The sequence below is a fragment of the Eriocheir sinensis genome, chromosome 17 (assembly GCF_024679095.1).
Source record: "Eriocheir sinensis breed Jianghai 21 chromosome 17, ASM2467909v1, whole genome shotgun sequence".
NCBI lineage: Eukaryota > Metazoa > Arthropoda > Malacostraca > Decapoda > Varunidae > Eriocheir > Eriocheir sinensis.
Window position 1 is genome coordinate 15,731,362 of NC_066525.1, and position 17,400 is coordinate 15,748,761.

A 17,400-nucleotide genomic window follows, 5' to 3' on the forward strand; every position below is an offset into this window, starting at 1 on the left:
CCCAGGACGAGACGCGCCCTCCAGTGTGTCGAGTCGGAGGGTGATGCACGACGCGGAAGGCATAGTAGAACCCGAAAACCTGCCTGCACCGACTGACGGGTGGGCAGGAGGGAGGAGCCCGTGAGCGGGGGAGGAGTTAGCCAGAGAGAGAGCGTCTACGCCTGCGGAGAGAGGCGAGCGCGCTCTGCGAAGAATCTGCCTGACTTCCTAGGGACACTGCGCGGCGCTCAGGGCTCGCAGAGCGACGGAGTCACGCGGAGAGGGTGCGCCACCGTGGCGCAGTACTCAGACGTGTTCTGGCCGGGGCGACAGACTTGTGGAAACACAGCATCAACACACCGCCCATCGCCGCTGGAACCAGCACGCCATCGCAGTGTCCCCCTCGACGCCATCGCCTGCCCGACGACGAACGATGCAGCGCACCATCAACGACCTGGCAAAATCAGGGGTCCGGCGACAGTCCGACACAGGTTGGTGAAAGCGACGGCACCTGGTTGCTTCTGGGACGGACACACAACCAAAGGTGTGACGCACGGCGCCGATGGACTGACTGTGAGAAGGTGACCGACCCCTGCGAAGGCTGGACGGGTGGAGAGGACGCGCGCGCCTGTAGTGGGCTGGGTGGATTACCCACTCGACCTGATCAGAGAACCTGGGAGATGGACAGCCTTTGACAAGGGTTCCTTCGGGCAGAGCTTAATTCGCTGCCCTCTGGTTTTTCGCCCGCGCAACGCTGCCGGCCTTTGTCTGGATGCTGCTGGCGCTGTGGGCACGGCCTGGAGGACGGCTCTATTGTGCCGACCTCCAGACGTCGTCGTCATCGTTCACGGCGAGGAGGAGCGGGGAGAGGGCTGGAGAGAGAGGAGAGGAGGAGGAAGGCGGAGGCGCTCCTAACTAACAGCAAGCCCCCCTCCCCCTCCAGCTCCACAGTGCCGGAGGTGCCGTCGTCAGTACGTCGCCGTCGTCCGCTGGCGCGGCACGTGCCAGCAGCAGCAAGCAAGACTGGCCTCGGCCACTAGCTAGCTGGAGGAGCTACTGGGGCGGCTGGAAGCTACCGTCAGCTTCGTGTCGGACTTCGCTTTAATCGCGCAGGACGCCCGCTACACCGCCCCGCCTGTAAAGGAGTGCCGTAGAGGGGACGAGGCGAAGCAGGCGCGTTCGACGGCCTGAAGAGGGGCCCCCGATGGCTTTTGAGACAGAAATTTTTTTGTCCCAGTTATGTTTTATTTTGTTTTGTTTGTTTGGCGGGCGGGTCGCCTGGCGCTTAAGGGGGGTAGGTTACGCCAAGGCTTAGCTTAGTTTAAATTGTAATTGGCGCCACAACCTGCTGTGTGAGGGGTAGACAAGTGGAGCACAACAGTAGTATTCATATAACCTGTTCCGGTTGTCCTGGAAGGAGTATACTGGAAAAAAAGATCAAAGTAAGCTAAGTGAAAAAACAAAGGAAAAGAAAATAGAGAAGCAAAGTCAATGGCAGCAAAGTGATTGATTGATTGATTGATAGTTTATTGTTGCAGGTAAACACCAAGGGAGAAGGGAGGAACATGCCGTCCCAACCCCCAGGCACCGACAATCAGAGTTCAGGGCAGGGTGAAGTGTATATATAAGTGTGCGCAGTGAAGTATAACTAAGTGTGAATAGTGAATTATAGAAGTGTGCACGGGACTGCCTTGACCTGCCCCAGACAATTTGTTGGCTCCTGAACCATGATGTCCTCCCTGCTATCCTCAAAGAACACCCTCAGTTTGCACCAAGGTGGTGATGCCGTGTGTGGCAGCCTGAACTACTGCCGTGCTATACAAGGCTGTGATCTCTGCAGTATTTTACTTTAAGGACTAGTATTTACTCTATCTCTGTGTTCATTCCCATCTAGTGCTTGGGCAATGTTCTCCGTCCCCACATTTTATTGTCTTATTGTCCAGGGGGAGGTACTGCCCCCTCCCTTGTTGTGCTTTCCTTCCTACCATTGTATCTTTTTAATTTCATGGTGCTACCTACACATGTATTAATAGTTGTATAATCACACTCTGTCCTGCCTGGGGGTTGGGATGGCATGTTCCTCCCTTCTCCCTTGTTGTTTACCTGCAACAATAAACTATCAATCAATCAATCAATCAAGAACCAAGGAGGACCCACCTCAAAAGAAGAAGAAGAAGAAGACAACACTTGGTTTGATGGGGAGTGGATGAAACCCAAGCCTCGGCTGGGCTCAAAAAGCTTAGGAAGAAAAATAACAGTATGGAAATTTTTGACCTTCACCAGTAAAAAGTATAAAAGGATACAAAATATGCTCAATGTTAATAAGATACATACAGCATCACTTATGGATTTTACAAAATTACATGTTATCAAAAGGAAAGGTGTAACAAAAAAAATCTATGAAAATATGGCTGATTCTCAACTGGAAATAGCATGATATTCTACTTTTTATGCCTAATTATACAGTGAGTGAGGTTGGGCTGTCACAATACATCAGCAGAATCTCAATCTGAAAATTTCTGCCGGCCGGCGGCCGCTGTGACATCATGATCAAGATCGTGGTGGAGTTTGTTGTCGCCGATGTAAGTTTAGCGAACAAAAGTGTTTTCTTTGATTTAAGTAAGTGAAAGTGTAAATACAGCCAAGAAGAAGGTGAAAGCGAAAAGACAGACAAGATACTATTGTAAAGGAAGGTGAAAGAGCAAACAAGTAACAATTAAATGGGTAAAGGGAGTCGTCAGGGGGCCGTTGGAGAGGCTGCCCGGCCTGGCCCCGAAAGCCGAAATACTGCACACCGGGGCAGCCTGGGCCTCTACGCGATAGCTTTACGTGCATATTGGGTAAGTCAGGGTCCAGCCGTGACCTCGTCAGCCCGTGTGTTGGGTGTTCACGCCACGCCAGCGGTGGGCGCGGCAGCCAACGTTTGCTGGCCCTCCACGGCCCGGGGAGGCGTTCAGAGGCAAGCAAGGCCACTTTAAAAACTGCCGCCCTCTGGCTCACACAAACTGTCATTGGGAACAATTTGCACGGATTTATATATTTAAGTGGCATTACGGACCTGGGTGTGTGGGGGGTGTTGTTTACTGTAGTTTACTGTCAGCTCTGTTGTAATTTTTTATTGCTGACCAATTGCAGTTCCATGCTCTAGCTTGTTACGTATGGCTTCAGTGTTAGGATTATGAAGTCAGTTAACCTGACAGACAGGTAAGGAGAGTAACACATATCCTCTTAAATATAAATTGATTGTTGTAAAACTAACAGAGGCTCTCATTCAGCAGACCTGAGCAATTTATTTTAGAGATGTAGACTGTTCATTTCTTGTTAAAATATGATACTTTGGACCACTTTTTCTAGTGGAGACAGTTTTTATTACTGAAGCGTAGGTGTGTGCATTTTTATGTGAAAGTTTGTGCATGCACACCCTTGTGTGTGTGTGTGTGTGTGTGTGCACAGGCACACACACTTGTACACGTGCACACAAACGCACAGTTATATACACAGAACATCATGCTCAAACCTGCACATGAGTATAATTTTAACTTGTCCTTTGATTACTGGTTATTTGTTACCATACTTAGACCTTTGGATCTGTGTACAAGGATATATTTAAAAGCAAAGTTAGTCAGTACCGTCATACCTTGCTTTACGAGCTTAATTCGTTCCAGAATTTTGCTCGCAAATTTTAAAAACTTGTAAACCAAAACAAACGCACACTGTGATACTGACAATTAGACACTAGAGCACAAACGTTAGTGGACATGAGCACGCTAGGGCTACTTCTGCGACTACAACATGGAGTGAGACCCTATTCCCATTGTTTTCCACTCTGAGCTCTGAGCTCTTGCATCGAACAAAGGGAACCCATGTGCTTCTTTGACTTGTACAAACAGGATGCTCGTACACCAAGTCACCGCTCATAATTCAAGCCATTTTTAGTAATTTTTTTTTGCTCATAAATCAAAACACTCGTAGACTGAGGCACTCATTAACCAAGGTATTGCTGTACTTGATTAGATTTTGAGTCATTCAAACAGTATATGACATGTATTCTAATAAATGTTTCTCCACTCTGTATTGCAGGATCTCACGCTCACTACACAATGAATAAACATAAAGAACATGAAGAAGTTTTAAGGGAGGATGACAACAGTATTGTCAGTGAATCATTGGACATGGTTATGAACTGGAAGCCTGTATCTGACGTGTATGTTTATTGTAACTGGTTTGTGATTTAGGTTGAACTTGTCTAATGTAAATTGTATTATTTTTTGGCCTCCTGATATGTTTGTATAGAGCTTCACAATGTTTGAATATATGAATAGATTTGTTGCTACAAGTCATAAGCAATCACTTACATATTAATGAAATGGCTCTTTCATCTCAGAATATACTTCTTGTTAAACTTATAATTCATCACTGAAAGTTAGTGTAGCATGAAGCAGCCTTTGCACAACAGCACAAATGGGAATAACTTAGAGTTTTTGATAATGGAAATAATGAAAGATTTTCAAATTTTAATGTATGAATACATGTAGGTGTTATTGAATACGGGTGAACAGAGGCAAGAGCAATGTTGGTAAATTTCTTTAGTGGTTTATTAAATCCTTATTTGCTATTAAATTGGGTGCTGCCCCCCTAGTGGTCCTCCACCAAAGCCATTGAAGTTAGGGTTGATTGATGATTTGGACTGCATGTAGGCAATCTTCTGTCACCCAGTAGGGTTAGAAATTGTCAGCTGCTTGGAGTGAGATCAGTGGGACATGAACCCTGGTCTTTGGGGTCACCACCTCCGTGTGCTGACAACTCAGCCACCAATGGTGTGTGTGGGGGTGGGGTGTTGGGTATTTATATGTATTGGCATTCTAAATTGATTATTTTTTATTATTTACAGGTTTGCTCTAAAGAACTTCATGTATGCCTCAGCATTTACCAATGGTGGCAGTGCTGTTTATATCAATGCACATTTCCGCAAGGTTCTTAAACTGAAGAATCATGCATTTATGGCTTCACTTATACCTGTGGTCCTTACCCCTGCTCTTGTTGGGGGACTGCTTCACCACCAGGTAAGATAAATATGTTCCGTGTCAGACTTAATCATGATAGGCATGGATAAAATTTATGAGAGTATTATAAGAACTACAGTCTTTATTCGTGATGATTCTACTAACTTAGGAGGCTATAGAAGGCAGGGGCTGGAAGAGAGTTTCATAAACACCATTATTTATTTTGAAGAGCAAAGCATGGCAGCTTAGTGAGTAATGCAACTGTACTATGAAAACTTGGAGTGTTGATAATGAATAATCACACCCATCCAATTAGTTCTCTTATCATAAAAATACTACTACATTGGAAAGTTTATTTGAAGTAGCTATTTATGAAAATTAATAAATGTCAAAAAAAGACTAGGTACTAATCTTTATCTTGGCGTGGTTTTGCATGGGTCCTGATCACATAATGGGCTCCTTCAATTCATTTGCAATGGGGGAGCCTGCTGCCTATGATGGATGTTGGACAAAGCCTTCAAGACCCCTGCATCTTGTCAGTGGGAGTTTTCTCTAGCCCCTCTTAATTCTTTTGGGAGTGGACATGGTGGTGCAGAAGCCAAACTGGTACCCACCTCGGGATGCTCTTATTGTGTTTTGCAACTTTAATGTTATATATACTAGTAGCACTGAGAAAGCTGGCTCTGAAGTAGGTGTTGGTTCTCATAACTCTGGTATAAGGAACTCCAACAGCTATCTTTTGGAATTTTTCAAAGTTCAGAAGGTTGAGAGCTGCATATTTTTAGTTTCAGAAGTTTTATGGTGAGAATGCTAATTATTTTCCCCAACCTTTTAACTGATTGAAATACATATTAATCTGCATAAGTATTGTACTATAAATTTTTAATACACCAGAAATTATAATTTGTCTTTCAGTTTGTACAGCGCCCAATGCTACTACAAACCTTTAAGTGTCCTGTGTGCATAGAGATGAGGGGAGGGTTGGTGCAATTTTTTTCTGGTATTGTGTACCCAATGATGCTGGCCCCACTGGCTGGTTTCCAGGTGAGTAAGCCTGTATTAGTATGTTGTGGTCATGTGATAATAGGATGACAGTGATTACTGCTAGTTTTGTGGTTAATTTTTCACCTCATAACTACAATGTCTCAGATTTGAGTTCTGAGTCAGGGGAGGTCAGTTTAGGTTGATCCTCTGGCAGTCTTTAGGCCCTTTCTCATTGCAGAGAATATGATATGGAATATGGATATACATCAATTTTTGCCTTAATTTTCTAGGAAAAAGTGCTGTGGTATCAATAGATAAGGCTTTCATGTTGAGTCCTCATTGTTAAGATCCTTGTTCTTGGAAGACAGAGCACATAAAAATTGCTAATTAAGAAAAGGATTATATTCCATGAAAACATTAATGAAGTAATTCCACATGGAATAAGTTTGAGCAGACGTAGTAACATCAAGTAGTTTATGTATGTAATAAGAAAAATAGTGTTGATTACCTTTTGCTAAAATTTTCCCACATTGGTTGTTCTGCAGATAGAAATAGCTTATATATGTAATAAGAAAAATAGTGTTGATTACCTTTTGCTAAAACTTTCCCACATTGGTTGTTCTACTGATATTTGTTTTGAGGATGCAAAGACTTCAAGTTTAGAAACTTTTATGGAAACATATAATATAGGTAATGCTTCACTTGTTTTGTTGCTAATAATTTTTAATGCCTGTCACAGTTTGCTGCAAGATTATATACCTACCCTGTGCCTGATGCCAGGAAACCTTTAAGTGTGGTGAAGGAGATTGCCAAGATAACCAGACCTTTTCTATCAAAGCTGTACATCCTAGCAGGAATAAATGTAAGTCTCAGTGTTACTCACTCTTCTAAATAGTTTGAAAGCCTCTGAAAATATTCAGTGAAAAATAATGATTATACCACATATGACGCATATTGAGGTAAATTCTGCTTTTAGATCATTGCAGGAGTGGCCTGGACACATTGGGAGTTCCATAATCTCTATACTGTAGCAGCAAAGATGGCACAGATGGAAGAGGAGCTGAAGGAGCATCATAAGGGTAAATTAAGTTTATAGTGCAAACATTTCAGTCTGTATATAGAAATATTTTAAGTCATGATTAAAGAAATCATATTAAACTGTGTTGAATAATTTTCTCATGTTCTTTTTCTCTTATAGCAAGAAATACTTAGAACAGATGTATTTATGTATCCTGGCCTACAACTATTTTGCTCCATTTAATGCTAATTTTTATATTAACTTTTCTTTGTATGATTATTATCACAGGCAAATATGCTTAAAATACATTCCAATACTGATCATTGCAACAGATCACCACTTAAACAAAACAAATTTTTCATACTTTTATCTCTGGAAGGAAGCTAAATTTTAGTGTAGTGACTGTTCTTAGAATAAGAGCATCAAGTAACACCAAAGAAACGAACATTTATAAGTTTACTGTGTCTTCTTTTTATCTCTGTCTATTTTCTTTTGCATACAAATTAAATTTATTTATTAAATTGTAAATACCCTGCTGTGAGAAATTTCATATTTGTGTAGGGAAGGTAAGCATGATAAAATTTGAAGTACGTAAAATGCTTCATAAATGAATGTGTGACAGTGGGTAAAAGAAACAACAATGACCCCCAAAAATGCTGGCACTAATTTCACCACTATCACTACAAATGATTCTAGAGGTTAAGGATATTCAGTGCAATGATAAAGCCTTGACACCAACAGAAAATGTACCAAGGAAGCAGTGGTGGGCATGATTCCTCTAATCTGCAAACCTACCTTCTACACTCCTGCCACAGGGAAATAAACCCTTGCCCAGTTCCTTGCCACACACACACACACACACACAAAAAAAAAAAAAAAAAAAAAAAAGTGGTTCAAGTACCTTACCTGACTATAGCCAACAACACAGGCTCTGCCTTTAGGCAGGATCCCTGTGTCTACACTTCTCATTTTTTTCTACACTCATCCTAAAAACTCAAAACATTGCAAAAACAGCAAACTTGGGAACAGCTCTGCAGCTTCTTGTTCTCACCCCTTTCCAAGACTTTGAGAACCTCTGAAGGCAGCATGGTGCAAGGAGCCTCTTGTTCCCTTGTCAACAAGGTGACCTCTGTCTGTAATACCTGAGCTTGGTCTTCTAGGTGGTGGAGCTCCAAATACAGGTCACTCTTAGTCTTAACCATAGCTAGCAGTTAGTGGAATAAGCTAACTACAGAGTAGCTGAACATGTCTGCACTTGACTAGTGACAGGTCTACTGATAAGCAACTGAGGTCAGGACAAGGAGAAGGCACTGTGGTTGACTTCTGTCTAGTATGGATATTAGCCTGGAAAAAAATGAAAAGTGTCAGAATGAAAAAAGATAACCGATGATTAGCTGTATGATTTGTATAATTATTGAAGTATAGGTTTTCATCTTGGTTGAAATGCACTCAGGAGGCTTCGACCCCTTCCACTCGATTTCCAGAAAGGAATGTGTTCAGACATTTGAATGAGTCTTGTTAAATAGGTACAATTAGGAGTATTCAGTGAATAAAAGGATACCAAAGTTGCTAAGTGAGTAGAACATAATTATTCTTTCAGTTCCATAATTTTGTGTGCATGCATACCTCCTTGACTTAGGCCCATACAACCCTGCAAATCATTGTGTTATGCTGCGGTATTGTATTATATATAAATACATATATATGTGTATGTGTGTGTGTGTGTGTGTGTATATATATATATATATATATATATATATATATATATATTATATATATATATATATATATATATATATATATATATATATATATATATATATATATATATATATATATATATATATATATATATATATATATATATATATAGTATATATATATGATTTTTTTTTTTTTTTTTTTTTTTTTTTTTTAAAAAAAAGGAGACAGCTCAAGGGCAACAAAAAGAGCATAGAAAAAAAGCCCCCTTCTCGCTGCTGCCACAATAGACAAAAGCAAAGAATGGCCAAAAGAGAGGTCAATTTCGGGTGGAGAGATGTCTTGATACACTCTTCTTGAAAGAGGTCAAGTAATAGGCAGGAGGAAATACAGACGAAGGAAGGCTGTTCCAGCGTTCACCAGTGTAAGGGATGAAAGAGTGAAGATGCTGGTTAACTCTAGCATAAGGGGTTTGGACAGTATAGGGATGAGGTAGAGTAGAAAGTTGAGTGCAGCGGGGCTGTGGGAGGGGGGATGTAATGTGTATATTATAATATACATGTGAATGTGTGAATGTATGTCGTAACGCCATGGCACAGCGGCGCCAGGACGTTACACGTAGACGCTACGTTGTGCTTAGGAGGTGCTCCTTGCCGTGGGAACGGTGTTGATTCAGCAAGCCTGGTGCCCTGGCCCGCTCCTGCTCCGGGAGAAGCCGGCAGATATCAGCGGGCGGCGGGCGAGAGCAGTGGACTTCTCGGGGTGTGCGTACGACTTACGACTCGTCCACAAAATCCTGTAACTTTTCTGTAAGACTGTTAATATAGTTATAAGCAAATATAACTGTTTAAGTCAACCAGAGAGAGAGAGAGAGAGAGAGTAAATTAAGTGAACTCAAAGTGAACTTAACGGCTCTGCTCGGCCAACACATAATACACCTCACTTAAGCAAAGGCAATTGTGTTGTCTCAACCACTTCAATCAACTGGAGAACGCAGGCAGTGGTACACCGGACCTGACGTGAGATAACAGTTCGCGCCTTAAACATAAACACTTAAGAACAACTAACAAAAGTGGTGAACAGCGGTTTCCAGACCATCCGAAGTGTTCAATCGGTGTCATCTTTCTAACGTGTTAACAGTCACAAGTGTCGTCAAGGGGCAGACAGAGGAGTGAGTGCAAGAACGCTGACACAGGCCGCACCCTCCCCCTGCCCCGGTGGGTCGAGTCAGCACACTCCGCCGCCCCACCCCGCGCCCCACCTCACCGCTCCGCTGTCGGGGGTCTCGTACCAATTCCGAGACGCCCACTTGTCTGCCTACGACGCCGCCTGTCGTGGGTAGGCGCATCCCTTCGCCAGACCAGGGCGGACTTTTGGCGGCGATCTTGGAGGAGCGTGGTCGCTCCCCCGCCCAACACATTGCAAACCTCTTAAACAATTACTTTTCCTCGGTGTTTAATACTAACAGTCTTCCTGTCGCTACCACCAACACCAGTACTATTGTAAATCTCGAGCATGCATTGCCTAATTTTGAAATAACAACCGATGAAGTCCTTAAAGCTCTCCATTCACTTAAAACAAATAAAAGTCCCGGACCCGACAAAGTATATCCTATACTGCTTAAAGAAACAAAGAGCGAAATACTCTCCTCCCTGACTACCGTATTCAATATGTCCTTGCGACAAGGCATCGTCCCTTCGGATTGGAAAAAAGGCTAACGTGACACCGATTTTTAAGAAAGGAGACAAAAAAATACCAGGTAACTACCGACCCATTAGTCTAACTTCAATTGTAGGTAAGCTACTTGAGAGCATAATTAGAGACAAAATTGTGAGTTACCTCGAAAGCCACTCATTAATTGGAGATTCACAACATGGCTTCCGTAACAAAAGATCCTGCCTGTCAAACCTACTGACCTTTTATAACGATCTCTTCTCAATTTATGACGTACCCAAATCAGTGGACGTAGTCTATCTTGATTTCCAGAAAGCGTTTGATAAAGTCCCACATCATAAATTACTTTATAAATTAAAGCAAATAGGCATTAGCGGTCAAGTAAACCAATGGATCACGAATTGGTTGAGCAACAGACGACAAAGAATTGTGATTGACGGATTTAACTCAGAGTGGGCGCCAGTCACTAGTGGCGTCCCTCAGGGCTCGGTTCTTGGCCCAGTGCTCTTCATTATTTACATCAACGACGTGGATGTTGGACTCAATAATCGCATTAGTAAATTTGCAGACGACACAAAGATTGGTAACTCGGTTCTCACTGACGAAGACAGGCAAAGCCTCCAAGAGGATTTGCACAAAATTTCAGTTTGGTCGGATAAATGGAAGATGCCCTTTAACGTAGACAAGTGCCAGGTCCTTCAAGTTGGATAAAAAAAATAAGAAGTTCGATTACGAAATACGCGGTGTTAAACTCACAAGCGTTCAATGCGTTAAGGACCTGGGGATTAAAATCGCGTCTAACCTCAAATTCTCACATCAATGCATCAATGCAGCAAATAAAGCGAACAGAATGTTGGGCTTCATTAAAAAACTTTTTATTCAAGAATAAAGATGTAATACTTCCGCTCTACAATAGTTTAGTCAGACCCCACTTGGAATATGCGGTACAGTTTTGATCTCCCCACCATGCAAAGGACGTTGCTAAACTAGGTGTTCAGCGTCGAGCAACAAAAATAATCCCTTCCTTGCGCAACAAATCCTACGAAGAAAGGCTTTCCACCCTTAACATGTTCTCTCTTGAGAAACGTCGCCTCCGAGGAAAACTGATCGAATGTTTTAAAATACTTAATGGTTTCACGAATGTGGACAGAACAAAACTGTTTATGATCGATGACACTTTGCGAACGAGGAACAATGGCACAAAACTCAAATGTAGACAAGTAAATTCAGACTGCACCAAATTTTTCTTCACCAACGTTGTAGTGCGAGAATGGAATTAGCTCCCACCATCAGTGGTCCAGTGTAACACGATTGACTCCTTTAAAAACAAGCTCGACCGTCACTTCCTTGAACTTAATATTAACTAGAGTAGAAAAGCAACGTTTTGGAGCCATCTGATTAATGTAAAATCATTTAGGTTTAAGGACAGACCACCTAGTCTGGACCATGGGGTCTGTGTGGTCTGATTTTCTATGTAAATCTATCTATGTAAATCCTCAACGCTGCCAGGCGCCGACGCCTCCCGCCCATTCCTCCCCGCTGCCGGGCACTGCCGGCCGTCTCTTGCCGCTCCAAGGACGAGTGCAAGCCAACCAAGGACGCGGGGACAGCCAGTCTAGGATGAGGGCAAGCCAGCCGAGGTCAAAGGAGTGCCACGGGCACCGTCTTCACATTTTCATGGTATCCACATGCATGTAGGTGACACAACACTTATACACCACATGTTGATGACATTTCAGGTCAATCTGATCCGGAGTTAGAAACTTTGACCAAGGGATTCCAGAAGTTGGTGCAGGATTCGGAAGCGACCGCCGAGGATGACAATTCCCGTGTCCTAAAGAGCGGTTCAGCTCACGACAGAGTGTCTTTCCTCCTCCTCCTCCTCCTTCCCGCCCGCATGATAACAAAGGTAATACCTTAACTAACCAAGAATCCACAATGGCTACTAACACTATTAAACTTCTGCCGACTACGGCATCAGTCAGAGCTTTCGCAGGCAATGAACCGGATTACAGTGCGAGAGACTTCATCCTACAATGCGAGGATGTTATGAACAACTCATTTGTGTCAGAACCGGGAGATAAAATCTCCTTCATTAGGTCCAGATTAAAGCCGGGAACAGAAGCATCAGCTCTTATGTACACCAGTGCGTTCATGGAACCGCAACAAACCAAAGATTATGCCCAGTTTCGGTCACATTTTCTTGAGTCTTTTGGGGAAGATGTTAGGCACAGCCTCGTCAAAGGTGTTAATATAGCTGTGACCAATTTGATTTCAGCTGTGGAGAGTAAAGGGCTTTTTGCTGGACAAGTGGACGCCTGTCGGTTGTCTACTGATCTGGGCTCATATTTGAAAGCTGGTGGCTGGACAGAGGGAGAGAATATGTCTCTAGCTAAAGTACTCAAATTTCTGGAATTTTTCATGCACATGGCTGTCATCAAGGGTCAGTTTCGAAAAAGTTTTTTATCCCTAGCCTACGGCCCCACTGACAAGTTGCACGATTTCGTGCTGAAGATTAAAACAAAAATTGAGGAGAAAGACGGAGCGCCAGTTCCCACTGTAGCCGCTGTCGACCGCTACAAAAAGTCGTGCCGAGGGCTACAACACTGGCAAGTTCTGTTTTATCCACGGTACTGGTAGACACACCACATCCTCAGGTCGTCCCACCGAGCTGAAGCAAAATGCCAGAAACATCGCCTCTTCGGTGGGTCCAAAGGATGTACAGGACCAATAGGACATGATACAGAAATAAGGTTGTGATCGAAGGAGCCCAACGGAGAGAACAGTTTGACAGAGTAAGCAGAAGGGTTAGAGGTAAGGAAGAGGTCAAGTATGTTGGGCCGGTCTCCAACATCCAAGACGGTCGGGAATACGTGTAGGGTGCTGAACCAACTGCTCTATAGGTCGTTGAGGAGAGCAAAGTTATAAGCTTGTTAACCAGGCTGAAAGAGGATGAAATTCAAAGCTGGTGGTGAACATTGAAATCTCCCAAGATGGAGATTTCAGCGAAGGGAGAGTGGGTCAAGATGTGCTCCTCTTAGAGTTCAAGTAGTCAAAGAATTTTACAAAGTTAGTAGAGTTAGGTGAGAGATAAACAGCACAGATGTATTTAGTAATAGAATGACAATGAAGTCTTGGCCAGATGGTGGAAAATTCAGAAGAGTCAAGGTCGTGGGCACGAGCAGTGATGTGTGCACGTAGGCGCAACATCCAGCTTTGGGTTGAAATTAGGATAGAGATAGTAGGAATATATATATATATAGAGATATATATATATATATATATATATATATATATATATATATATATATATATATATATATATATATATATATATATATATATGTATATATATATATATATATATATATATATATATATATATATATATATATATATATATATATATATATATATATATATATATATATATATATATATATATATATATATATATATATATATATATATATATATATATATATATATATATATATATATATATATATATATATATATATATATATATATATATATATATATATATATATATATATATATATATATATATATATATATATATATATATATATATATATATATATATATATATATATATATATATATATATATATATATATATATATATATATATATATATATATATATATATATATATATTTTTTTTACGTCGCTGCCTGTTGCGCGGGTAGGCATCTTCGTGGTGGGGCCTGTGGGTCGGCCCACGGCTTGTTCCAGGTGGGGCCTGTGGGTCGGCCCAGCCTGTTCTGGCGCAGGCGAGTGTTTATAGTGGCGCCATCTTGCATTGGCTCATGCTGCCCCCGGAACTCGTTCTTGATTCGCTTGGACGGCTTCCTCTAGAGTCCGGGTTGATGGGTGGTCTTCAGGAGAGCATGTGGGTAGTTTTAAGCCACTCGGCAGTGACTGAAATATATATATATATATATATATATATATATATATATATATATATATATATATATATATATATATATATATATATATATATATATATATATATATATATATATATATATATATATATATATATATATATATATATATATATATATATATATATATATATATATATATATATATATATATGTATATGTATATACCTCGGTTTACGAGTGTTTTTATTTACGAGCAAAAAAATCTAAAAATGCCTTGGTTTAAGAGCGGTGACTTAATATATGAGCATCCTGTCACAGCCTTTAATAACATTGACAGCAACCGCAGCGAGTTGAATGCAAATCAGTAACAGGGCGTGCAGGAAGTGTTTTGTTGTTTTGCAGAATTCTTGAAAATACGCGAGGATGGAACAATGGCTCTTAATCTTCATACATTTACCGGAAAAGGCTCAATTAAAAGTTGTTAAACAGGATGATACCATATCACTTAACTGTTTACTGCAGGTTTGGACGTTTACAAAAAGCTTACCTGATTAAATGAGGGTATTAAGATATGATTACGGCTATAGCAAATGTGCGAGGCCGTGTGGGTGTTTTCGCGTTTCAGGGGCAGACTATTTTAGTAGCTGATGGAATCTATTTTAATTTCGTTCCATTTCACTGCGTCTAACTAGGTCACTTGGTGAAGATAATAACGAAAAGACTATGAAGGAGTAAGTATTGGGGCTTTAATAACAAATAATTCAAGGAAATAGCACTGAACTCTCGTGGCCTCATTCCTACGCTGGTCGCAAGTGTTTCAGACTTTCAGATATAGGTGAAGGTCCCTGTAGACCGCAGGTGTTCATCTGTAACCTGCGCAAGTGTGCCGCGTGAGGCATCACCCGCCAGTCGTGTAGAGTATAGGGAGGGTCTGGCTGGGTGCTACGGTGTCATTTGTTTCTAACGCATTCTGCCTTTGTCGAGCTGGGCGGGACACTTGTTGTTGATCTGACCTAGATGTGGAACGTGCTCACCACGTGGCCAGGTTAAATGGTGAATTGTGTTCCCCACGGCTGGTGAGGGACACATGTCTATCAATTCCAGTCGTTTGTCAGAAGTGACACATTCCGAGGCACTCTCATAATTAACATTTCATAAAGTATTCATTCTCTTCAGAACAGCAAAGCAGCGCTGATTACCACAAGTTTTATCAATTTTATGTAATGATTTTATCTCGTATCACTTTCATGACAACTTTTTATTTGGAGGGGAGATGGTAGTCAAGGTCAGTAAGTATAATATGGCTTCCTTCTGGCGGCGAGTTAATGATATGATGAGACGGGTGTACGGCGCGGCATAACTCCCTTCCGCTCCACGGCGGGGTAACCGCTTATTCTTCGGGAAGCCGAAATACTTAGGTAACAAATCGTCTTGAGTAATGTCCAGTAACTCAAAAGCAAATTCTTAAATTTTATTGAATGCTATTTGAAACTTTAAAGGTCAACGAACTATATCTTACTGGTACTAAAGACTGAAATCTTATTGGTAGTCAATATATTTTGTGGGATCCTCACATCAGTCTTAGCAAGTCTGTTTGGGCTATGAAACGAGGTGTTCAGGGGCGTTTGTACAGTGAGGGAGCAAAAATACGAACTGTTGCGCTCTTATTATTCATTTTGCTGACGACAATAAGATTAGTAACTGGCCTTTCACATTTGTGAAGCATATCAGCGTGGCATGATAAATGAACGATACCCTTTTAACATGGGTTAAATTGGAGTTAAGGATCTTGGTATTTAAATCGCGTTAAATTTTAAACTTTCCCAATTGATGCTTGAAAGCAGCAAATAAAGCAAACAATGTTGATCTTCACTAACAAACTTTGAATTCAATAATAAATAACACCGACGCCATACAATATGTTATTCAGGCCTCATTTAGAGTATGCGCGCTACGTCTTTGGTCTCCCTAACTGTTCAACGGAGGCCGAGAAGGGGATCTGCTTACGCAACAAATCCTACAACAAAAAAGGCTTTAAGTAACCGTCTCCTAAGGAAATTGATCGAATGTTTTTAAAAAAAAGTCCATGGCTTTACGAATGTGAATGAATCCATATTGTTTTGGTTCGATAACGAGTCGCCAATCGTATGTGCAAACAAATCAGTTCACACTCCATCAATTTATCTTCGCCAATGTTATAATATATTGAAAGCTCCAACTGGACCATCTTTTCCGTCTTCGTATTCGCTGAGGCAGAAATGGTCTTGGTGACCGTTTGATGTACTTTCGTTTATAGGTGTAAGGGCAGACCACCTATTGTCAGTGCCATTGGGTTTGTTCGGTCTGAACATATATAAATTCTCTCTCTCTCTCTCTCTCTCTCTCTCTCTCAGCATCCACCTCCCCGGCGCCTCTCAGCACACCTGTGACATCCTTTCTGCCGTGTGTCGGGGGTCGCCGGGGGCTGTGGACGTGATCTTGATAACGGAGGGAAGGGGGGTGGGTGGGTTCTGGTATGCTGGTAACTTTTTTCCTATCTTTGAAGTATTTATTGCAATGACACAAGGGAGGGGTCTTGATTTTTTTTTAATCTGCGTCAATTTTTTGTTGTTGGTATTAATTTTTGTAAGAGTAATGGTGGTGATTATCATTATTATTACTTCCTCCTCCTCCTCCTCCTCCTCCACCTCCTCCCTCTCCTGCTCTCGTTGAATTTATATACCAAGGTGACCCCCTAAAATTAATTACCTCACCTGGTATACATGGGATTGATGTCGAGGAGCCTTTGTTTGATTCGTGACTCCCGTAGTTTGGTCATAGTACAGGCTGTCAGTCATCCCTATCCGTCACCCTTGATAAGGAACTAAGCCTCACTGTGACTGTCGCATTTATCTCCTTATCCGGATCAGGAGACCGAAGAAGAGTGGATTTTGTCGTTGTGTGTGTGTGTGTGTGTGTGTGTGTGTGTGTGTGTGTGTGTGTTATGAGAGAGAGAGAGAGAGAGAGAGAGAGAGAGAGAGAGAGAGAGAGATTTGGGGATGGGGTGGGGGAGGGAGAAAGTATGGATTGCTGCAAATTGGTGTTAATTTCACGCTTCGAAATTTTATGTCAAAATGTACACACC

The 17,400-nt window shown here is 41.7% G+C and overlaps 1 protein-coding gene across 2 annotated transcripts; it reads left to right on the forward strand.

Annotated features, from left to right (window-relative positions):
- The first annotated feature begins 2,404 nt into the window (after positions 1-2,404).
- On the forward strand, positions 2,405-7,124 carry LOC127000009 (transmembrane protein 126A-like). 2 transcript variants are annotated; one of them, XM_050863382.1, is made up of 6 exons: positions 2,405-2,561; positions 4,060-4,183; positions 4,871-5,042; positions 5,898-6,026; positions 6,706-6,828; positions 6,943-7,124. In XM_050863382.1, the coding sequence occupies exons 2-6, from the start codon at positions 4,080-4,082 to the stop codon at positions 7,060-7,062; spliced, it is 648 nt and encodes a 215-aa protein (XP_050719339.1). In that variant the 5' UTR covers positions 2,405-2,561; positions 4,060-4,079; the 3' UTR covers positions 7,063-7,124. The 2 variants fall into 2 exon arrangements, with proteins under 2 accessions (XP_050719339.1, XP_050719338.1); XM_050863381.1 differs by lacking the exon at positions 2,405-2,561 and adding an exon at positions 2,569-2,819.
- The last annotated feature ends 10,276 nt before the right edge of the window (positions 7,125-17,400 follow it).

What these genes read in the sequence shown, in the direction of transcription:
- LOC127000009 (XM_050863382.1), top strand. Translation starts at nt 4,080, where the DNA reads ATGAATAAACATAAAGAACATGAAGAAGTTTTAAGGGAGGATGACAAC. An exon ending in CCCCACTGGCTGGTTTCCAG is followed by an intron (nt 6,027 to 6,705) that starts GTGAGTAAGCCT and finishes TGCCTGTCACAG; the next exon opens with TTTGCTGCAAGATTATATAC. An exon ending in ACATCCTAGCAGGAATAAAT is followed by an intron (nt 6,829 to 6,942) that starts GTAAGTCTCAGT and finishes TTCTGCTTTTAG; the next exon opens with ATCATTGCAGGAGTGGCCTG.